General features: G+C 36.0%; 2 protein-coding genes and 1 long non-coding RNA gene across 5 annotated transcripts in view; 1 reads left to right on the plus strand and 2 right to left on the minus strand.

Moving 5' to 3' along the window:
* LOC141507960 (uncharacterized) overlaps positions 1–1,378 on the minus strand; it is a 91,494-nt gene extending 90,116 nt beyond the window's left edge. Inside the window, exon 1 of the long non-coding RNA XR_012474308.1 lies at positions 477–1,378. This is a non-coding gene — a long non-coding RNA (uncharacterized LOC141507960). The remainder of the gene's footprint in view (positions 1–476) is intronic.
* On the plus strand, positions 1–23,935 carry MTIF3 (mitochondrial translational initiation factor 3). 2 transcript variants are annotated; one of them, XM_074216158.1, is made up of 5 exons: positions 1–97; positions 306–565; positions 3,496–3,956; positions 5,191–5,345; positions 9,322–23,935. In XM_074216158.1, exons 2-5 carry the CDS (start codon positions 555–557, stop codon positions 9,544–9,546), a joined length of 852 nt encoding a protein of 283 aa, XP_074072259.1. In that variant the 5' UTR covers positions 1–97; positions 306–554; the 3' UTR covers positions 9,547–23,935. The 2 variants fall into 2 exon arrangements, with proteins under 2 accessions (XP_074072259.1, XP_074072260.1); XM_074216159.1 differs by lacking the exon at positions 306–565 and having other exon boundaries at positions 6–97.
* The window catches only part of GTF3A (general transcription factor IIIA), a 21,301-nt gene continuing 6,476 nt past the window's right edge, over positions 9,501–24,325 (minus strand). Inside the window, exons 3-9 of one of the 2 annotated variants that reach the window (XM_074216157.1) lie at positions 22,911–23,007; positions 22,439–22,527; positions 19,788–19,861; positions 16,061–16,141; positions 10,905–11,134; positions 10,243–10,302; positions 9,501–9,787 (exon numbers count right to left, since the gene is read on the minus strand). In XM_074216157.1, the coding sequence (XP_074072258.1) occupies positions 9,635–9,787; positions 10,243–10,302; positions 10,905–11,134; positions 16,061–16,141; positions 19,788–19,861; positions 22,439–22,527; positions 22,911–23,007 (784 nt within the window). In that variant the 3' untranslated portion in view covers positions 9,501–9,634. The remainder of the gene's footprint in view (positions 9,788–10,242; positions 10,303–10,904; positions 11,135–16,060; positions 16,142–19,787; positions 19,862–22,438; positions 22,528–22,910; positions 23,008–24,325) is intronic. The other variant, XM_074216156.1, reaches the window with a different exon arrangement.

Genomic DNA, 24,325 nt, shown 5'->3' on the forward strand with positions numbered 1-24,325 from the left:
CGGCTCGCAGAAGCCCCGCCCACTACGGGGAGCCGCGGGGCCCTTCCGCTGCCACGCTCTTCCCCTCCCCCCTTCCTTCCCGGCCGCCCCTCCTCAGGTAACTCGGACCCGCACCTGCAGTTCCGGGGTGGGGGGAGGCGGGAAAGGCCCGCGTGGGGCCCGGCCGCGGGGCGCTGCGGGCCCGGGGAGCCGCGGAGGCCTGTAGTGCGGCGAGGCCGAGGCCAGCCGGGGGGGGGTGGGGGGAGCGCCTTCCAGAAGAGGCGGGGCCGATGAGGCTCAGGGGCCTTTCTTTCAAATTTTAACAGTTTCTGAGGGACACAGAGCCCCAGAGGAAGCAGAAGCGCCGCTTCACCAAGCTGGGAGCTTTCCCACATCCGAGTGAATCGGGGGGCGACGGAAGGAGACCCCGATCAGGCCCTGTGTGACAGTGGGCCCTCACCGCCCCGCACCTCACTTCGCGGTGCCGGTCTCCTCACCTGCCAGGCGCGAGGGGGTTCGGTCACACTGTCGGCCAAAAAGGCGTTTTGAGGAAAACCCTTGCCACGCCGTTGGAAATGTGGATTAGGTAAAGGCGTGCAGCTGAGGAAGCGGGTGAAGTGAGGCACCGCCACCCGAGTGGTGTGGCACCCACAGAAAACCTGGGCTTGCAGCCTGGCTCGCAGGGGGCAGGTCTGACTGCTTACCAGGAGCTCTCTTAGTGTGCATGCAGATGAAAGCAGGACTCAGCCCAGTCAGTAACTGCAGCCCAGACGCCTGGTATCTGAATCTCCTTCCCAAGCTGGCATTTTGTTAGTAATGCCTCAGTCTCCTTCCCAAGCTGGCATTTTGTTAGTAATGCCTCAATCTCCTTCCCAAGCTGGCATTTTGTTAGTAATGCCTCAATCTCCTTCCCAAGCTGGCATTTTGTTAGTAATGCCTCAATCTCCTTCCCAAGCTGGCATTTTGTTAGTAATGCCTCAATGGTCCTTCCCAAGCTGGCATTTTGTTAGTAATGCCTCAATCTCCTTCCCAAACTGTCATTTTGTTAGTAATGCCTCAATCTCCTTCCCAAGCTGGCATTTTGTTAGTAATGCCTCAATCTCCTTCCTAAGCTGGCATTTTGTTAGTAGTGCCTCAACCTAATTGGTCCATATAATAAGACCGTTATTAGATAGAATGAACCAATACGGTATTCAGTCCACTAGAACTTCTCTGTGTAACTTCACTGTCAAGATAAGAAAGAAATGCATGTTAGCCAAAAAGTAGAAAAGCACTGTGTAAACAGTGAAGAGGTTATGACAAAAAATTTGTAATCTCTAGATCTTTTTCTAAGTAGTTAGGTATTAGTATTTGCACTCCATTAAAACCTAATTAATTTTCCAGTAGGATGATACAAACTAGCAACATTAACTATGACTTTCCCATCTCCTTTGCAGGATAGTTATTTGAAATCCACAACTTTAATTGTATACTAGAAAAATCCGTTCATTATAAAGAAAATGTAAAACATCTGTAGCTTTTCTTCATAGGTACAAACTTATTATTTGAGAATTAAAATAGATTCCATTATTATTTAGTTATATGCTTTTTAGGAATACTTATTCCTCACATAAAAATTAAAAATGTTTCTTGCTATTTCTTACTACTACTTAAGTACTTTTATGTCATTGAAATAAGTGTTGAACTACTGTTCTGGGGAGAAAATGGCTTTGATAGTCCCAGACTATTGAATTGATTGTTTTATTCATTCAAAAAATAGTTATTGAGCTGCTTCTTTTAAGACATTGGCCTGGGTGCTGCAACACCAAAGTCACATCATCACTCTTAGTGGTATTTAAGCACACAATTAATTCTTGGTGATTTCTTTTTTTTTTTTTTTTTTTTTTGAGGTTTTTGCAAGGCAAATGGGGTTAAGTGGCTTGCCCAAGGCCACACAGCTAGGTAATTATTAAGTGTCTGAGACCGGATTTGAACCCAGGTACTCCTGACTCCAAGGCCAGTGCTTTATCCACTACGCCACCTAGCCGCCCCCTTTTTTTTTGCAAGACCATGGGGGTCAAGTGACTTGCCCAAGGTCACACAGCTAGGGAATTATTAAGTGCTGGATTTCAATTCAACAGACATTAACCACCTGTAATGCTCAATGCACTGGGTTTTGAAGACATAGATATATAATATATAGACATATAATTCCTCAGGGAATTACAGAGCATTAGTACTGTGGGGTCCCAGAGATGCTGCTTCACTGTCCTAACAAATTAAATCAGACTTTTTGTAAATAGTAGCTGTAGTTGTAAACCAAAGGCCAATCTGATACAGTGAGTAATGACTTTTCAACCACTCTCAGTACTTCAGTATTCATGTATGAGAATTAATATTTTTTCCTGGAACCCACACTACTCTCCCATCAGATGCTTGAGCATAAGAGATTATCAATCCTAAATGCTGTCTCACACATTCACAAGAACTTCTGAGACATAGCAGATGTACTTCTTGGACAGTACACTGCTTTGACTTAGAAAGAAAAGGTTCAATTGAAAGCAGGCAGAGGATGTAGAAGAGAGAGACTTTGTATAATTTCAAACTTCAAACAGTTATAGCTCAGCCATTTTTTAAATCAGTTTTTCCTTTAATCTACCAGATTCCTCTAAATAGCCACAAATCTAAATATCCCTTTCTTGATCCTGTAGGTGACATAAGTATTAGTTACTATCCAAGAATTATTAGGCTTCTTTTATTGATTGCAAAATTCCATCTTGGTGGAGAGGGAGTTTCCTTTTGTTTCAGTTTCTTAGAAGTGTGAAGCAGGGAGATGCTTTGCTCTTTATTCTGTTCTCCAGAACCTACCTTTATGCTATTTCAATTCCCCCCCTTCCCATCATGTCCAGCAAGCTTTTCAGTTATCATCAGAATCTACCAATTCCTAACATACTGTGCTTTAAAATGTGCATACACTATTTCATTTGATAGTCACAATAACTTTATGAGGTAGAGCCTACCTCAGATAAGAAATGTTAGGGGTCTTCCTCCAGATCTAGCATTTCACCCACTAACAATTTCACACAGCTCTCCAGTTTTAATGGAAAACAACAAAAGCCTCTGGCAATTTGCAGCTTTTGTGTCATTAGGAAGGTGCTGAGGCCCTTTCTGCTACCATTCATTTCTCTAGCCCTTCTTCCTGACTAGTTGAGAATTAGAAGTCATCAGTACAAGATAAAGGTGAAAATTCTTGAACTAGCCTATTCCAAAATACAACAGTACACCCTATCTTAGTAAATGTCATTTAGACAAATGGTTTATGAGTGCAAATAGGCTAATAGCTTATAGACACTTTCTAGTCTTTGGTAAAATCCTAATGTAAATTTTCCATCTCTGGGATCTACTTTTCCAGAAACTAGCATTTCACTAAATTATGTTTGGTGCGATATTATAGTATCTTCTAGGTGCAACAATGTTAAAAGTTAAAGGGGGAAAAAATGCTGAATTTTAGTAACTTTGTCTTCCTGCTTTTTTTAGAATGACATCTTTTATGAGGAAGTTCATACATCAGACTGTGAAAACTGGAATTAAGTGCAATGATAGATATTTTTGTGTACAGATAGTGCAAAAGGCAGCACTAGCACAGTTTGGGGCTATCATTGTTACCAAAAGATTACTTCTGCCTTTATGTGCTAATGCATATAGTACTATTGAAGATACAGCAGATGAAAAGGTTAAGAAAAAATCATCAAAACCAACTTTTGGTAATGTTGGGCGAAAAATTGGTCATCGAATTCTTCAACTACTTGATAGTAATGGAAACAATTTGGGAATGATGCACCGAGCTGAAGTGATTAGACTAATGGAGGAACAGAACCTGAGACTTGTTTTACGGAAAGACAATGCAGATCCTCCAGTGTACCAGTTAATGAAAGGAAGCCAGATTCATGAAGAACAGCTTCGACTTAGAGAGAAAGAAAAGGTTCAATTGAAAGCAGGCAGGTATTTTACTAATCATTTCAAACTGCTCTTGGAAATTGTAAAGATTCTTAGTTGCCTGGGGATTTGAATTTCCTTGTTCATCTCTCACTTTACTAGTTTTTTCATTTTTATTTTTATTTTTTTGGTTTTTGCCAGGCAATGGGGTTAAGTGATTTGCCCAAGGTCACACAGTTATGTAAGTATTTAGAATCTGAGGAGACATTTGAACTCAGGTCCTCTTTTTTTTTTTTGCAAGGCTCTATCTGTGCCACCTAGCTGCTGTTTTTTTCATCTTAATGAGACTTCTACCTCCATTTCTTCTTTACCATCTTAACATCTATTTAACAAAAAAGATTAAGCAAAAGTATTCAAACAAGTACCAGTACTTTCTTGTCATTAAGGGAAGGAAGGAGGTCCTTATTAGGTATTTTATTTTCTCACAAACTCCTAGCAGGTATAAGACTTTTTAAAAATAATGATAGATCTCAGGTTGCTATTATGTACAACTAGATAGGTACTTATTATTATTTGTGTTAATATTAAAATATTACTAAATTATTAATTGCTTATAATAGTAAAGCAAAGTACACTAAACCTAGAGTTCAGAGCTCTGGGTTTTACTTTTTGCTCTGCTTTTCTTAGATATGACTTTGGAATAAACTGTTTAATCTCAGCCAGAATCCTTACTTGTAAAATAATAATTTGTCTTTGTTATCTTAAGTTGACTGGTGAAATTATGTGAAAGGACTTTGAAAATTAGAAATCTCAATAAAAACAAAGTATCATTATCTTCTTCCACCAAAGTAGTATTCTAATTCCTTTTTTGTTCACTCAATTATATATTCATTGAACAAAAAAGACTAAGAATGTAGCAAATAACAATTTGGATTCCTCACCTTAAAAAATTAAGTGGATTAATAGGCAAAAATTCTAGAGGTGATTCAAAATTCTTAGGCTATGACATGAGAGTATGAGCTTTTTATTATTAGGGTCCTGGTCTCCAACTGGTTGGAAGACTAGCCTAGCTAAGTTTTATCTACTAGAGGGCTCATCACAAAGTTAACTTTTTTTTATTTTTTTGGCACAGCAACTCATAAAACTGCCAAGTCATAGAGAGGATGCAGTCTGCATCAGTGGGAAAAAAATACCACCAGGGCTAACTTGCAGATCTTGAAGTATCATTAATGATGACAGATAAAGATTCAACCCTATTTCATTAATAGTAAGCTTGTAAATATTATCTTTAATTAGGACCTCCCCAGTTAAAGGAATTGACCTTTTCTTCAAATATTGCACAACATGATTTGGACACTAAAATTAAACATATTCAACAATGGATTGAGAAAAAATATCAAGTCCAAATTACAGTAAAGAAAGGGAAAACTACAGTCCCAGAAGATAATATGGTAAGTAAAATCAAGTATAAATATTTTTTTACTGAACAACTTTTTAAAGACTAGGATAAAATTACAACTAAAAGTGTTAAAACACTGAATTTTAAAACTCAGCTGCTGAGTCATTATTTAAATAAGTATCATAGGATCATATTTTTTTAATTTTATTTTTTTAATTGGCAAGGCAATGGGGTTAAATGACTTGCCCCACACAACTAAGTAATTATTGTGTCAGACTTGAACTCAGGTCCTCTTGACTCCAGGGCTGGAGTTCTATCCAGTGAGCCACTTGGCTGCTTCAGGATATTTTTAAAGCTAATGAGGGAATTGGGATACCAAAAGATTAAGTGATTTGCTCAGGGACAGTCAGTTGTTGTGGTTGTTTGTCCTGCATTCTCAGAAAAGATTTTGATCCAGAATGTAATCCCAAGATACACAAATGAATTGAATTTAAGTGAGGGAGGGCTGTGTAAATTCACCAGCCTCACTTTCTCCTCCGGAGCCATCTGGTTCCAACAGCCAGTAAGAATTTATGAAGCACACTATATGTGTCATCTCTACAAAGAAAGGCAAAACTCAGTGTCTGCACTCAAGGAGTTTACAGTCTAATGAGGCAGAAACAATACAAATAAGATATAGACAGGATAAAATGGGATAATCAATAGGAAGGCACAAGCATTAGAGGAGATCAGTTAAGGCTTCCTGTAGAATTAGCTACAGTTAGCTAAAATAGGGTTTAGGCTGAAACTTGAGGGCCCAAAGAGGCAAGGAGTTGGAGAAAATTACAGGCTTTAGGGACAGAGAAAGTGCCTAGAATCTGGAGATGATGTCATTGGACTGCAGAACAAGGTATTAAAAGATTAGAAAATTGGAGAGAACCAGGCTATGAAGGACTTTGAATGCTTAACAAGATTTTATATGTGTTCCTGGAGGTGAAAAGGAGGCGGTGGAAAATGGGGAGAAGGCATAGTAAGTATTAAAACTGACCAGTCATTATTTGAACTCAGTTCCTCCTTATTCCAAGTCATAGATTTTAGGCATTGCACCTATGGAAACTAATTATGGAATAACAGGAACTAAACAAGTTTGTAAGGAAAAGGTAAATCATGTTATCTGCTGAGCTTAGCTGTTTCCAGTTCCTGGCAGTTACCTTTTCATTACCTTCAGCCCTCCTGCCCCATCTTTGAAAAAGGTTTAACACCAATCTGCAGTCCCAGAATTCAGTTATGTCAAGTATTGATATAGTGTTGCCCTGGGAGACAGTCAGAGGTTGTTACTCTTTTATTATTTTAAGTTCAGTACTTCTTATCTTTCAGTTACCTGACTTCACTTTTTAATAACTTTGGTTATTCTACAGGTTTTTACTGATTATAAGTTGGTATAGGTTATTATACTAATTTGGACATGCACAACTGATTCATTGGACTTATCCAAGATTTATACTCTGCTCACTTATAAAATGGCTTAAATACCTAAAAGACGACAATAATGAACTTAAGTATGATTAATTAAACTAGGAAGAAAAGTGGCACTGTCTGGTAGAGTGACTGTTGAATTAAACTGATATATCTTAATTACATAGTTCTGTCACTAGCTATACTTTTCCACAAAGGTTTGTTAATCTAACAACATTTATCTGAACAAAAGGATTTAGGGAGAGTGAGAAACATTCTGACTTTGAGGTCCCTATCTTAAGAAAATGTGTTAATAGGCAAAACCTGGGTTTAGTTTTGTCACCTAACTTCTTGATCTTTCACTTTCTCTACATATAAAATAAAATAGAAAAATTGCCTTGTGTGACAGAAAAACTGTGAAGATAGTGTCAAAATGTAATACAAATACAAGGTTATTCATATATTCAGCAGATATATAATGAATAGCTGGTGCAAGGTATTGGTAGACTTTAGAGAGGAAGGAGAGAATTCAGAGATCTGTCAAGATAGACTTAAGTTAGGCTTTTCATTTTGAGAAAATAAATACTTTTAAGAAGGCTTTACAAAAGGGATAATCGTTGTGCAGCCATTTTAAGAATTTTTTTTTAGTTCAGAGGTATGGTCACTGAAGATAGATTTTCTGCTTTCCAGAAACTTACATTTTAGAAGTGGAGGTCAGGTATCAGACAAAATTGATTAAATGGGGGGAAAATCTGTTAATGAAGCACTTACTGGGTTTGAGACAGGGAGGGCTAGGGTATCTGTTAGAGAATGAGTCCTCCATCAGGTAACTGCAGCTTGCCTCCTTCCCCCATTCTCCAGTTAGGGCACAACTACAAAGATAAACTGTTCACATTTTTTCTTCAAGGACTTTCAATCTGGGGTGATTATGGTGGGGCAGCTTGGCAGGACAGAGCATTATAAAAATCTTTGCAATAGAGGTGCTAAAGGAGTAGATAAGATTTCTAAGGGACAAAGTATTGAAAGAAGAGGGTCAAATGCAAAGTTTTAAGGTCCAAGGTAAACTTACAAATTCCTGAAGAATTGAGGATATTGAGACCAACTAAAAAGCAATTTCAGTAATCCATGTGAGCAAATAAGTGCCTAAATCAGAGGGAAAGGAATAAAGGTTTTATATAAAGTCTGATTAGATTGGGAAAGGAGATGGGGAGAAGGGGGGGAAGAGTTAAATATGATTCCAAGGATACAAGACTTAAGTATGTCTTTTGGTTGTGTCATTGATGGAAACAGAACTATGGAATAGGAAATTTTTTTGTGCAAAAACGATGACTTTGGTTGTAGAAAGCTTGTATGGCAGAGATTGGGAGGCTGTGACAAAGTGTCAAGAAACCTGGTGTATTATCAAATGACCATTCTCCTATCCCTCAAGGAGACATCTGGGGCAAGGGGGGGGTGAGGGGGAGTGCACATGACTCTGTCTAACCCCATCCACTAGCCATTGAGGAAGGTTATAGATCAGGGAGTCAGGTAAAAAGATCTAAGAGCCAATTAATTCTATTATTAGGTTGTTGACCAAGCCTTCCTTAAATTAATTTAATGTATGAAGACAGAATCAATTCTACACTACTGCTTATTGCTAGGTCATGTAAGCACTACCTTTACTCACTAATCTTCACTTCTGGGTCAATGTGTGTCATTCATATAATGGTTTATCTTGCTTATTTTAAATGGTGCTTAAAAGTACATTAGGCATACATATGAAGGATGATTTATTCCATTTAAAGTTTCTTCAGTAGGAGGTAGTTCCATGGAAGATCAGAATTCCTAGGATGAAAGCTTAAAATAAAACATGTGTAGAGTCTCGACAGTGTGTGATTTTTGTCATGGTGATAACTACTTTTCTTTCTTGTCAAATCTTTCCTCACCTTCCTCAATGGCTAGTGGATGGGGTGAGAGGGAGTCATGCCCCTGCCCTCCCCCCACCAGTCTCTTTTGTAGCCTTGAGGAGTTGGAGAAAGAGGTCATTTGATAATACACCAGGTTTCTTTAATCTTTGTCACAGCCTCCCTATCTCTGCCATTCATATGTACTACCATGTACCACCATCACTCTATTTCAAAGCCAAAACAAAATGATTCACAGTTCTTAACCATTAGCTTAGTTCCATCTTGGAGAACCAGTGACTCCTACCAAACACATTAGAGACTTTTTAAAAGGAGTATCTCCTTATCAGGTGATAGCCCCTTATGATTTTCTGCTATTATATTAACATGTAGCAATTATTTTGTGATTGGCAGCAGTATTTAAAGTCTTATAGGCACATTATTGCTAGTGTTGGTTTGGATAATTTCATGCAGGATATGTCTGGTATTTCTTCTGATCAAAATCACATTTCAGTTTTTTGTAGTATCTAAGCCCTGTGAAGAAAGGAATCCCATCACTACACAAACTCCAAAGTATTTACTATAGAATCTCATCTAATAGAGGATCAGGAAACACTTGAAAATCCTAATTTTTATAAATGTTTGTTTTTAATATGGAACAGTATATAAGATAAATAACTACCTATAAACTTGATTTTGGTTATTTTTTAGGAGGAACTATTTAATAATATTCTCAAGACTTTGCCTGAAATTGCTACCTTTGCATCTAAGCCCAAAGTCACAAGAGGTGGAAAAGCTGCAACCTGTGTTTTTCGTCACTTGAGCAATAAGGAAATGAACGAATATAGGAAAAGTAAAGAAGAGACTCAAAAAAACAGAGACACTATGAATAACGAAAATAGTGATAATATGGGATCAAATATTCTGCAACAGTGATATTTTAATGAAGAAAAACTTTCAAAGATAAGGAAAATGATATTTTTTCATTAAAAAACTTATTTACATAAATCTACATATGTGATGTTTAGCCAAGGGTCAGTGTTGCAACAGTGGAGAGCATGTTTTCTTCAAAACAGTCTGATGATTTGCCATTTTTAGGCAATGTTTCTTTAATTTTGGGAGGAATGTATCCACTGAGACGAGAGGCCAGGCTCCGTTTTCCAGAGGGTCGTTTCACCTTTGAGAATTTAAAATGAAATCAGTAATACATCCACAGTTATTGCTTTGAGAAATTTTTATACATCTAAGTGTCTTCTTGAAATCTGACTATAGCATAAGTTTTTTTATTTTCTGAACCTGTGATTTCATTGGTGTAAAGATTTCCTACCAGTATAGTGAGGTGGGTAACTGACTCATTAACTTAGTCTTGGAAAACTGCTCAGGGCTCTGAGAAGTTACATTATGTGTCCATGGTAATATGGCCACTATGTGTCAGAGGATTTAAGGATTTAAACCCAAGTCTTCTTAACATCATAGCACTTATATTATTGTCCGATGACGCCATCTCCTAATAAGAGCTAAAGTCAGCATCATTAAATTAAAAGCAGGTACTTTGGCTGTCCCACAGAAAAATGAACCTATTTTCTAAAATATATAGTAACATGAATTCACACTTCATAAATTCCAACTTACCTTGATCTTTAATTTTCTCTTATCAGGATCATGTATAACGGCATGTCTTGTAAGACTTTGCTGCAATGAAAGGAGGGAGAAAAATCAAACTAGGTATTCTTTATGTACACATTTTGAACCTGTTAAAAACCTCACTCTCCTGCTAGTTGTACTATCATTAAAGATCTGTCTCTTCTCCCAAGCACTGAATATTCTCCCTTACTGAAAACTAAGGAAAGAAACACATCTTCTTGGGTACCACAGGGTCAATGCCCTGTAGCTGTTAATTTCCTCTTTCTTCTTCATACAAGTTCATCACCTCCCTCTAATATCAACTGCTCCCATGAAAACATTACATAGAATAGTTCTAGAAAAAATATAATTGTAAAGCTATAAGGCACAGTTTAGGAAGGTGGTCTTAAGCATAAATGAATGATTACATTTGTGTAAACCATAAACTTCACCTTATTCTATTTGCTTTGTAACACCAATTTTTTCTATCCCATATATCAAGAAATGTCCAGAAAAAGTAAGCCAAAGTCAAAGTGAACATGTTAACAGTATATCCTTCATGGTAAATGTAATTTTACCATGTGATCATTTAAATTGTTCTTCTGGTTCTAGTTTTTTTTTTTTATCACTTCATACAAGTTTTCCCATCAACAGTTAAAATAATTGCTTACTTTCATGGCAAATGATTTTCCACAGCCAGCATGCTCACAAACAAATGGACGCTGCTCTTCATGAAAGGAAAGAATATGGCTTTGAAGATTGAACACAGTTGTATAGGATCTGCCACAGCCTTCTCTTGGACATCGGCACACTTCCCGTTCTGGAGCATGAATTTTCTTATGCTGCTTAAGGTAGTCTTTGCGCTTAAAGGTCTTTCCACATAGATCACATGTTATCTCCTCTGGTTAGGAGCAGGTGGAGAGAGGAAAAGAACAAAAGCACAAAACTTAGTTGAGTTACAAATTACTTTTTCCTATCATACAGAAAAAAGTAAATCCTGAGTTACATAAACCAGGTCCTGAACTACAAAGTGTTAATTAAGGCAATTCAAAGGGGAGAAGGGAATGAAATTATATGTCAAGCATATGCTTTTACAAATATTACCTCATTTGAGAGAATCCTAATTCAGTTCCCAGTGACCTTATTTTTAAAAATCTTATCAAGATTTTATTATACAATCCAGTTATTCCATTCCCCTGCTATGAAGACTTCAATATAGGGACTATGGAAAGATGGGAACTCTTTTTTTTTCTGTCATCATGTTAGCCAATCTGATAAGTGTGAGATATTACCAAATTGTTTCAATTTGCATTTCTCCAACCAAGAGTGATTTAGAGAAATTTTCACATATAGATAGCTTTTATTTCTTTGTCTGAAAACTACCTATTCATATCCTTTCATCATTTATCAATTGGGAATACTTTTTATTTTTATAAATTTGACTAAATTTTCTATATATTTGAGAAATGAGGCCTTTATGAAACACTACCAAATTTACCCGTTTTCTGCCTTCCTTATAATTTTATTTGCATTGAATTTTGGTTGTGAAAACTTTAATTTTATATATTCAAAATGATCTATTTAACATTTTGTAATGCTCTCTTATTCTCTTTGGTCCTAAATACTTCCCTTATCCATAAATCTAAAAGATAAACTACTCCACCTTTTCTCATTTGCTTATAGTATGAACCTTTATGTGTAAATCATGTATACATTTTGAATTTAACTTGGTATACAATATACGTTGGTCTATACCTAGTTTCTGCCATCTGTTTTCTAATTTTCCCAGCAGTTTTTGTCACATAATGAGTTTTTGTTCCAAGTTTAGAAATTTGGGCTTCTCATATTCTCCATTACTGTAGTCATTTACTAAAATGCAATCTGTATCTAACCTATTTCACTGATTTGCTATTCTGCCCTCAAATTGATTTTTTCTGATACTGTTCAAGAGTCTGTTTCTTTGCTTCATTTCTTTATCTGCCTTAATCGCTGAGAAATGATAGGGTCTTGCACTCCTGGTTTGATTTATTTTTTTACCCCACTAAGTAAAAGTGGTCATTTTTTTTGTCTCTTTGCTTCATTTCTTTCTTACCTAGCCTTAATCACTGAATGGGTGTTGCCTCAGTTAAACTGAGACCTATTAAAGACTTCAACTCATAATGGTCAAGGTCTCCCATCATATCCAGGGTCATTTCCAGTCATCCTGATCATCATCTGACCACCAGACTCAAATAGCTCTGGAGGAGAAAGTGCACAGCTCTCCTTCACTTAAATTCAATTCATTTGCATGTCATGGCTTCATCAAGAACAAGGAACTATCAACAACAAAACAAACAAAAACTTGAAAATCAATTTTTTTCTATTCACCTTTTGTCTTTTCAGCAATCACCCTGAAAAGTTCTTGATTTTCATTAAAATTCATTTTTCCCCTGAAAGATTAGATGTAGATTTTGCTGGGTAGGTGATTCTCAATTGTAATCCTCACTCCTTTGCCCTCTGGAATATCGTATTCCAAGCCCTCTGAATATCCTGTTATCCTGACTGTTACTTATGTTTGAATTATTTCTTTCTAGTTCCTTGCAGTATTTTCTCCTTGATCTGAGGCTACAATAGTCCTGGGAGTTTCCCTTTTGGGATCTTTTTCAATTAGTGATTGGTAGATTCTTTTGAATTCTATTTTAACTTTTGGTTCTTGGAGAACATGACAGCTTTCCTTAATAATTCTTCAAGGATGGCATCTCTTTTTGACTATAGTTTTCAAGTAGCCCAATAATACTTATTTTTCCTAGATCTATTTTCTGGATCAATTATTTTTCCAGTGAGATTATTTCACATTTTTCTTCTAGTTTTTCGTTTTTGTTTTACTGTATCTTGTTGTCTCTTGGAGTCATTAACTGCTTTTTGCCCAATTCACTTTTTTTAAGGAATTATTTTCCAGTGAGCTTTTTTACCTTTTCCATTTGGCCAATTCTACTATAAGGAAATGTTTTCTTCAATGAATTTTTGCATATCTTTTTTCATCTGACCAATTCTGTTTTTTTAAGAGTTCTCTTTAGTTGATTTCTTTTGGTCTCTAGTCATTTCTTAAGGTGTTAACTGTTAGGCTTCTTTAACCAAGTTTGACTCTTTCATGATTTTCTTTTATCATCTTAATTTCTTTTCCCAATTTTCCCCTTATCTCCCTTATTTTTAAAATCCTTTTAGAAATCCTTCAGGAATCCTTTTTGAAGTGGAGGAGTGTATATCTGTGAGGGGGTAGGAGGCTGGGATAGAATCACATTTTCTTTTGAGACTGCATGAAGCCATTTTGTTGTTGCTCTCTTGTTTTTATTTTGATCTTCTCTGTCACCATAATAACTTTCTATGGTCAGATTCTTTTTATGACTGCTTTCTCAATTTCCTAGCCTATTTCTTGACTTTCAATTTTATGTTAAAGCTGGGATTTACTCGGGTGGGGGGGCACTGTCCAAGGCATTAGGTTTTTGTTCTTTGTTTTCAGAGCTAATTCTGGGTATCTCTTAAGTTTTCAATTCTTTCAGGGTGTTAGAGAAATGTGGTCCAGGCCTGTACTTTGGTCAGTGAGTGACCATAAACACTGTTTTCTGCCTTGAAACTGTGTCTTGGGTCCTATTCCCCTTGGAGCTGGGAGCTCTAGTGTATTAGTCCTTCTCCTCATCCTTCAACTGAGATCCAGATCTTTGTGTGGGCAATATAACTGAAACATGTACCCTTCTGACCAGTTGTCCAATTCTCTTCCCATTTATGGGCTAAGAGATCTAAGAGTTGCTGCCACAGATTCAGTTGCCCCTAAGGCCTGCTTTTACTCGATGTTGGGCCTTGTTGGTTTTCAAGGGGCAGAATTTTTTTGTCAGCTTGGTGGGCAGCAGTGCTGGACTATACTCCCTTCACCCCAGTGAGACAAATCTTGCCTGCCAACCTTCTAAGTTGGTTTTCTCTGGAAACTGCCAGGCTATTTATATCCTTTGACCATAAATCATTTAACAAATAGAGAAATAACTTATTCTTAAGATTTGAAATCCTTTGAAATGAAGCCCCTCATCAGAGAAACGCTGCAAAGCCTTTCCCCACAAGTTCCCAGCTTCCCTTCTAATTGGTTTTGTATGAAAATTTTTAAATATTATGTAATTAAAATTATCCATTTTCTTTTCTGTGATGCTCTTTATCCTTTATTTGGTTATGAAGTATTACTCTATCCATAAATCTGATAAATAAGCAACTTTCTTTGCTTCTCATTTAAGATGTGAACTTTTACATCTACATCAGGTACTCATTTGGAGTATATCCTAGTATATGGTATGAGTTATCAGTCTATACCTAGTTTCTCCTATACTGCTTTCAAATTATTCCAGCAGTTTTTGTCAAATAGTGAATTTTTTTTTTTTGATTTTTGTAAGACAGTGGGGTTAAGTGACCTGCCCAAGGTCACTCAACTAGGTAATAAGTATCTTAAGCCAGATTTGAACTTATGTCTTCCTGACTCCAGGGTCAATGCTCTATTTCCTGTTCCATATAGCTGCCCCCAAATAGTGAATTCCTATAACCATAGTTTAGATTTGAGTTTATCAAACTAGATCATTCTGGTCTTTGTTTCTATGTGTTGTGAATGTGATTTGTTCCACTGCTTTTCAGAATTGTTATTTTGATCTTTAAAATTTGTTTTTTAGCTTTTTTTTTTAGTTGCATGGCCAATTCATAGATCTATTCTTTCTCTAAAAGAACCTGATATCATGGATTCAAGTTTTTCCATACTAATTATTTTTGCTGTGCAGGTTCTAAATTTTAACATTTATTCTCTCCTCTATTATACTTTTTATATAATTTTAATTTTTTGTGAACCACTCTGGAATAGCTTGTTATTTACCTGTACTCTCTTAGGATTTCACAAGACTCTAAGGTATTAGGTAAAGTTCAGTTTCTTCTATTTTATGAGCTTTACTCACAGAATTTTTTTCCTTTTGAAACTTATTGGTTTTAGTCTTTTCTCATAATATTTCCATCAATCACTTTCTGACTCCTTCCCTCTTTAACAGTACATATATCCTTAGGGATGGAGTAAACTGCCTCAGCCTACTCTAATACTACTGAATTTGCTTTTCACTGATTTTGGTCTGTTATAAGAAGCATTAAAGCTGCTTCTGGGAGGACAGGACTAGCCCCAATTAAATTTAAGTTTTCCTGTAGCCACTCAAACTTAATCCACTCTTCTAGTTCCATCTCTAGTTCTCATTCTTTTCTTCTCTGGCTAAGCTGAATCAGTTTTTACCTTTTTTTGCAAGGTGTCTGAGGGACAGGGTAGATCTTCTGGTAAGACTCTTCATGCTTCAGTATCTCCTAATATAGAGGTCATCCCAAATAGAAAAAGGCAATTTCTTCTTCCCTTCTTATCTACCACTTCTTACTACATAAGCAATCTTCTTACTACAGCAATGTGGGGATAGGCAGTAGTTCAGAGTGCTGGAAATCTTTGCAACAGGCTGGGAATCCCTTGGTGGGTCTTAGGTACAAGCCTATGGGCCAGTTTGTACACTGCTGGAGGACAGAAGTTGATGGGGGAGTGCTGAATATTGAGTATTGGTGATTTCCAGTGTTAATTTATTAGGCTGCTATTTGTTAGACATCCATTCTTGTGATGTGGATTTATCTATATTTATTATACTTATGCCACATAATTATTCTTTTTGGATTGTCTTTTAGAGGTGAGGCAGGAATTTAGTGGGACCCAAAGAAAAAAATCTAGTCTACCATCTTACTGGTCAGAAGAATCAACAGGACATGACAGTACCACAACGTAATATTTCATTTTTACCTTTATGACTTTCCTTCATGTGTTTCAGTAGCTCTGTCCACGTTTTTGCCATGAAGGAACAACCCTTTTGGCACATATATCCTGTTTTTTTAAAAAAGTGTCATACTGTTAGTTTAGTATAGAAAATTTCAATCAACAGAATTATTAAATTATATACAAATGCAGAAATTACATGATACGGATTTTATAATAAAAGGGGGCCTTTAGTATCTTGGGTACACTTAGGGAAATAAGTTTACAGAAGAGCCTTGACAAGAATTAAATAGAATGATAGATATGAATAAAAAGAGTTCTAATAATCTGGAAGACATTCAAATAAATAAAATCACAGATTCATTTGAATATATATAACTATATTCTTAAGCTATATATATATATCATATACTTATATAGGTACATGCACACACAAAACCTTCTTAGAACTTGAGATAGCACGATTTGGAAAACAGAAGGCAGCCTTGGAATCACACTTCTGACATACTACAAGTTATTTAATCTGTGAATTCCTCAGGCAACTCTCTAATACTCTAAATTGCAAAGAAATTTCTAAATTTCATTGGAAGGTGAGAGTTGCTTCAATGATGAATCATAGATCTAACCCCCCCCCAAATGGGAGCACAGGAGAGATACAACTTAACAAAAACAACTAATATACAAATTACAATTGAAATTAATGTGATATTTCACACATTTAATCACTTTTGCAAGAGAGAGATATATTTTGTCACATCTCACTTTCATTTTATTATTTCCATTTGTGTGGCTTGTAGTGATGTATATTGTTTTCCTGGTTTTACTCCCTTCAATCTGTATTTGTTTCTGTAAATCTTCTTATGCTTTTCTGAATACTTTACATTCATCATTCTTTTGGTACACTAATATTCAATTGCAATCATGAACCACATTTGTTTAGCTATTCCCCAATAGGTGGACATCCATTTTTTTTAGTATAAAAAACACTGCTATAAATATTTTAATATATGAGACCTTTCTTTGGCTTAGGAATAGACTCTTTACATCAAAAAGGTATAAATCAGTTCCTTTAAAAAGTATTATACAAATTAATTTCCAAAATGATTATATTTGTTTTTAATTCCACTATTTTAAGAATATTACTGTACCAATCTTTCCAAAATCCCTCCTAACATTGTCTATTGTTACCTTTGTCAATTTTCTGAAGTAAAACCTCAGAATTGTTTGATTTGCAGTTCTCTCATTATTAATGACTAGGAACAGTCTTTCATATGATTGCTAATAAAAAACTGTTTGTTTATACCCTTTGACCTCTTACACATTAGAGATAATGTATATAGTTTCCTTTCTTAACTACCTGCATTGAAGCTTTCCAATTTCATATACTCAAAATTAACTACCTTAACTTTTGTGGTCTCCTTATTCCATTGGCTAAGGAGTATTTCCCCTTGATTATAATTAATCAAAATTCCTCTATTTTGCTTTAATTTTATTTAATATGATCTTTTAGGGCGGCTAGGTGGCATAGTGGATAGAGCAGCACTGGTCCTGGAGTCAGGAGTACCTGAGTTCAAATGTGGCCTCAGACACTTAATAATTGCCTAGCTGTGTGGCCTTGGGCAAGTCACTTAACCCCATTTGCCTTGCAAAAACATAAAAAAAAATAACCTTTTAAGTGAATGAATGATATGGTGAAAGATTAAAATATGAGTGGGAAATGTTTAATAAAATAAATTAAAAATACAATATATAGTACAGTAACATGTAGTTTTCAAAACCAGTTTGTTGCCCAAAGGGATCAGTTTCTATTGAGTCTGTCACCATTATTGTAAGATCATATCTAAATTTTTTTTGTCTTACAAAACAGTTTTTGCTCCCAAGTACTTTAATGTTCTCACATTGGATGAAATTAGATTTAGTCTGTTTCAGTGATGGACTTTCTATTTTTAACCAAATAATTTTGATTATTGCTTCACAGAACTGAAGGTTTGCAAGTGCTATTCCCCTTTTATTACTTCCCTCCAAATACAGTTAATATTTTGACTAGCTCTACAAAGTATTTCCTCATTAGTTTGACTGGTATAGCACTGAATGGCTTAGATCCAGAACAAGACCCAAGTTCAGATGCTGCCTCAGAGACTAATTAGTTATGTGATTCTTGGCCTCTCTGATATGCCTCAGTTTTCATATCTTTCAGAGATCTGTAGGATTCTTTTTAGCATTACAATTATGATTATATTGTGTATGTGTGCATGTATATATATACATACACACAATATATGAGATGTAGAAATTCATAAAGCACTAGGATTAGATTATTCTGAAGACACATTATTGTTATTTAGAAACAAATAGAAAAGATTATACTCTCATCTCAGCTTCAGTTTCCTTATCATTTGGAACTTTAAAAAGTTTAAGACTATTTACCAAAGAGATCAAAGAAAGGAGAAAAATACCCATAATACAAAAAAGACTGTAGGATCTCTTTATGCTTTAGCAAAGAATGGAAAACTCTGCAGACTGGCTAAATAAATTATGGAATATTAATGTAATAGAATATTATTGTTCCATAAGAAATAAGGGATGGTTCTAGAGAAACCTGTGAAAACTTGCATGAACACTTTAAACTCATTTTGCATGTGAGGGGTAAGCAGGAAGTCCAGCTCTATATCACTGGTGTACAGAACATACAATGAAAAAATTTCCTCCATCATTGCAGATTAGCAATTATTTTGCAACCTTAGTTTTAGATAATTCTGAGGTAAAGTAAATTGTTCGGGTTCACAATACCAGAATACATCGAAACCAATGTTTGAACCCAGCTTTTTCTGATTCCAAGGCTTACTTTATTATCTAGCACTCCATGCTGTCTCCTTTAAAGTCACCAAGTATATTAAAAAAGCACAGCTGGAAAGGACATTAAGATATTTTTGAGATTTTCTTCCCCAAACTCAAATTGTATTAATGTAAATTTGAATATTCCATATTTCAAAGAACAAATAGTACAAAGATTTTTTTAGATGATGAAAAATTTGCATGGCAAACTTACATTGAAAGATGGTATTGCCTCCAAAGAACTGCTTATTATAAATATAAACTTCCATGGACATTGGAAAACAACATATGGTATTATTGTGCTTTTTTCTTAAATTTTATTTTTTTTAGGTGTTTTTTTTTTGAAAGGCAAATGGGTTTAAGTGGCTTGCCCAAGGCCACACAGCTAGGTAATTATTAAGTGTATGAGGCCGGATTTGAACTCAGGTACTCCTGACTCCAGGGCTGGTGCTTTATCCACTGCACCACCTAGCTGCCTCTTAAATTTTATTTAAGGCAAAGGGGCTAAGGGACTTGCCCAAGGTCACACAGCTAGGCAATTATTAAGTGACTGAGGTCAAATTTGAACTCAGGTCTTCCTGACTCCAGGGCCAGTGCTCTCTTCACTTTACCACACATTGCCTCTGATAGTACTGTGTTAATAGACAAAGTTTTTGGGGGGAAAAGATACTTATAATTTAGAATAATTACACGGATAATAATTCAGGAAGTTTTGATACTTGATACATTTAGTAGACAAGACCTTTTTGATAATATGTATTAGACCTGAAAATGTTGTCAATTATTTCATAGCAGAGTTAAGTATCAAATTCTTTTTTTAATATATCTTAAAATTTTTCAGGATAAAGATACAAAATAATAAAAAAAATTAACATTCACTAGTATAATGTAACTGCTACAAGGGAAAAACTAAAATTACCTTCATGTATCTTCTCATGTCGTTTTAGATGACCAGGGGAAGAAAAATGTTTTCCACAGCCTTCATTGTTACATCTAAACAATCAACATACTGGGTTGTTAAAGACAGTCCAGATCTATGTATGTTTAGTACATGGCTCAAAATTTAAAGATGAGGCACAAGTTTGTCTTGATCCTCCTCAAATTTAACATGTCCAAATCAGAGGTTGGTGCCCTTCCTTCCAAACCATACCCTTTTCTGAACTCCTTGTTACTGTCACAAATATCACCATCTTAGCCAAGCTTAAAAACCTTGTGTCATCCATCCTCAACTCATTTTTACTGACTCCATCAAGCTAGACTGTTGCGAAATCTAATCACTTCTACCTTCACATCTCTTCCCTCCAATCATAGCCTTCCTAAATGGTATTCCTGCCTTATCTCTCTCCTCATTCAATCTATCCTCTACTCAACTGCCAAAGTAATTTTCCTACAACCTAAGTCTAACTATAGTCCCACTGCTTCCATAAACTCCAGAGGCTCATTACCTCCAAGATCAATTATAATATTATAATTGGCAGATTTATGTAGTGCTTTAAGATTCACAAAGTGCTTTCCATATAATTCCATTTGTTTCTCACAATAACCCTCTGAGGTAGTGCAATTGTTTTGCACCATTATTCAGATGAGGGGAAAAAGTGAGAGATTAATGCTGCTCAGGATCACATACTAGTAAGTGTCTGAAACAATCTTTAGGACTTCAAGTTCAATACTCCATCGACCATGCCATCCAAATGCCTAGTCCTCCACTGGCTCTTCACGCTATGGCCCCTTTCTACCTTCCCATCTACTTCACCTACCCTACATCTACTTCACCCTTATCAACTCTGATCAAGCTTCACTGGCCCACTTGCTCTTTCTTGTACAATACTGTTCCTCAGCATTGATTTTTCCAATGGTTGGAATGCTTTCTGTTTTCCTCTCTCCCTCCTTAGTTTTCCTGACTTCAGGACTCAGCTCAAATTTCATATTCTACAGGAAGCCTTCCCTGGTTCATCTGAGATTATCTTCTACTATGTATTTATCTTTTATATACTGATGTGTCTGTGTGTGTGTGTGAGATTTACATTTACCCCTGTACCTAGCTCACAGAAAACACTTAATAAATACTTATCATACTTGATTCTCCTTCAGTACATTCCTTTCCCTCAACTTTTTGTTAGGAGGATCAGACAGGAGGATAGATGGCAAACTCTTTGTAAACATTTTAGCCCTTCCATTTTGTTTTGGCGAGAAATCTTGAGGAGGCTCTTCCCCTTCCAAATTGTTTTTTTTTTTTGAATAGGTAAAAGAGGTTATTCTTTGCCTCATTTCTTATCTAGCCCATATCATTGAATGGTTGTTGCCTCAGTCAAACTGAGACCCTGTTAAAGACCTTAGCTTAAAAAGGTCAAGGTCTCCCACTGCATCTGGGACCATCTCCAGTAATCCTGATCCATATCCTGCCATTGGATCAAGATGGTTCTGGGAGAAAAAGTGAGGTTCATGACTTTACCCAGCCCTCCCTCATTCAAATCCAATTCACTTACATGTCATGTCATCACCTCCCTGATGTTATGGTTCTCTTTGAGAATAAAGGACAAACAACATCTAACCCCTGGATATACTGAACTTGAAAAATTGAATTTGTAAAACCTTGTGGAGTTCAAATCACAGGTAAATCCAAATGACCAAGCTGAACAATCTCATGACAAGACTATCTCAAGACTATTATTGGGAGGGAAATAATTTATTCTATGTTCTATTCTTAGCTGACTTTGTGATTACTTATGACCCTGAAATGTTATTTATTTCTGCTTCCTGTATATAAGTGAAAAAGATATGTGACTAAAAGAGTTATACTGCTAAATATACTCATGGAATCACACAAGACCTGGTAAAGGCCTCCAAAACTTATTCCTTCTCCCATGTGGAGATATACATGCCATTTAGGACAGCCCTAATATACTTCCAAATGATGCCACAGAGTTGTAAATTTCTGTGGGAAACAAGGACAGTAGACACAGTCTGAAGTTCAATCATTTTAAAAAACACACACATACACAAAAACCCAGGGTGGAGCTGCTTAAGCAAAAGCATCAGAAAAATATGAGTCAAAGAGGCAGCACGGCAAGCAGGGACAAGGTACAACAACAACAGGCCCAGTCACAAGCCAAAGGACCCTCTCTGCATGTGCAGTTTGCAAAAGAGAGCTGGCTGAGAGTCATTCTTTCCAGCCACACCTGCTCATGGATAGGAATAACGATCAACAAAATCTTAAAGTATATTATGTATCATCATCTCCAAGGATGGAACTCTCCCTGCAAATCTATTCCAATGTGAAATCATCATTCCACAGGTCTACCAACGCTCTTTGGATAGTATCTTAAAGTCATTTCCATTTCCTTTCCTTTATTTATTTATTCCTTCAACAATTCATCAGCATCTTCACATTCCCTTTCATATACTTTAGCCTTCTTCTTCTTCAGGCTGAACTACAGTTCCTAATGTTCTAATAAGCTATGTAATCCTTTAATTCATTTTTCATTTGGACAAACTTAGCTAATTCAAAACCCTTCAAAATGAGAGAATAAAACAATTTAAAATGGATTACAAATACTTACAAATACCTACTTGAAGAGTGGTTCATTAGTATGTTGGCACTGATGAACTTTCAACTGCTGATGTTTCTTAAAAGATTTGCTACATCCTTCAAAGTCACACTGTTAAGAAAAAGTTGTTAAAATTTTAGAGGGAAAAGCTATTTAAAAAAAAATCACAGCCTACAACATAATTCCCTCTAATGATTAATATGTAACTGAGGCAATATTTATTATTTTCCCCATATGGTAAGTATTGAATTCTTTTGTTTCTAGATTTTAAAGTCAGAAACTTTTTTTTTTGCAAGGCAATGGGGTTAAGTGGCTTGCCCGAGGCCACATGGCTAGGTAATTATTAAGTGTCTGAAACCGGATTTGAACCCAGGTACTCCTGACTCCAGGGTCGGTGCTTTGTCCACTATGCCACCTAGCCTCCCCTGAAGTCAGAAACTTTTAAAGAATTTTCTAAGTTTCCGAAAAGCCAATCATACATTACAAATACTTACTACATATTGTTTTTGTTGATTTTCATGCTTGCGATCAATATGTTTCTTCAAGTTCGATTTTGTGTTGAATTTCTGACCACAGTCTGTAGCTGTACAACTATAAGACATCATTAAAGAAAGTCAAAAAGAAAAGCAGTTTTAATTTACATCTGTCTACCCTCATATTTTCCTTAAGAAATTACCTACTCTAGTAATATTCAATTATTATGTGCCAGGCATTGTAATAATGCCAGAGATACAAAGATAAACAAAACAATTCCTGAAATCAAGAAGTTGCCAAGTGCTAGATTAAATTAAGTCTATCAATGAGGGTTTCTTGCAGGACAGCTTTTAAAGTCAGATAAAAAATGTGGGTCATTAAAAAGTAACAAGATGGATAAATAATGTCAGTATACTATGTAATATCATTTTTTAAAATCTCAGCTCATATTAGATATTAGAATAGCAATTAGGAACTTCCTGTCCTAGAAAGACAAATATTTTCCATGTTTGAACTAAAAGTGAATTAAGAGATTAGGAACTTGGCTCCAACCCCCTAAATGCATTTCCAATAGGACCTCCATAAACTTTTGACTTGCTTTAGATTCCTAAGAAGGGAAGAACTGCCATCCTGGGTCAGAATCAAGGCTTACCCAGGACAAAATTCCATGAAAGACAGAGGAAGGGTCACTAACCCAGGGACCAAATAAGGTGTTTGTGGTTTATTCGATCAGTCTAATGACTTCTTTTGGGGGTGGGGAAGGAGGTGGCAATCGGTAAATGACTTGCCCAGGTTCACACAACTAAGAAGTGTCAGATCTCAATAGAACTCAGGTCCTCCTGACTCCAGGGCCAGTATTCTGTCTTTTGACTCGATTCCACTAAAAATTATGAATGTCACCCATGATCTGATCTAAATAAACTATTTTTAAAGTCATATTTTCAGTTTTAAGAGAATTTGACAAGATTTTCCCAAGGTAATTTAAGGATAAAAATGGAAGGACAATAAACAGAAGAAAAACAAAAAAGATATGCCAGACTTGGATTCTAGTAGAACAGAAACAGGAACACATATAAGTGTGTGTGTGTGTGTGTGTGTGTGTGTGTATGTATTTCTCAAAGTAGAGAACAGGCAAGTAATATTCCATTAATGCTTAGCAGACTGTAAGAGTGTAATAAATGCTCTTTTATTCATTCATTTATTTGATTATCAGATCTCATGTTTACCTTTTCAAATTTAACTGAAAAAATGTAGAGAACATGAAAAAATGTACTTATCTGCTGATTGTGGCAAAGCATTGATTTAGTAGAGCAAAATACTATCTTAAAGGTGTTTCCCACTCTTTATCAAAATCATTCAACACACCTTGAAAGATATGGCAATGGAAAGAAATAAACCTGTTCAGTGATCCTCTGATCATAAACAACAGATATTC

The sequence above is a fragment of the Macrotis lagotis genome, chromosome 1 (genome assembly GCF_037893015.1).
Source record: "Macrotis lagotis isolate mMagLag1 chromosome 1, bilby.v1.9.chrom.fasta, whole genome shotgun sequence".
Lineage (NCBI taxonomy): Eukaryota > Metazoa > Chordata > Mammalia > Peramelemorphia > Peramelidae > Macrotis > Macrotis lagotis.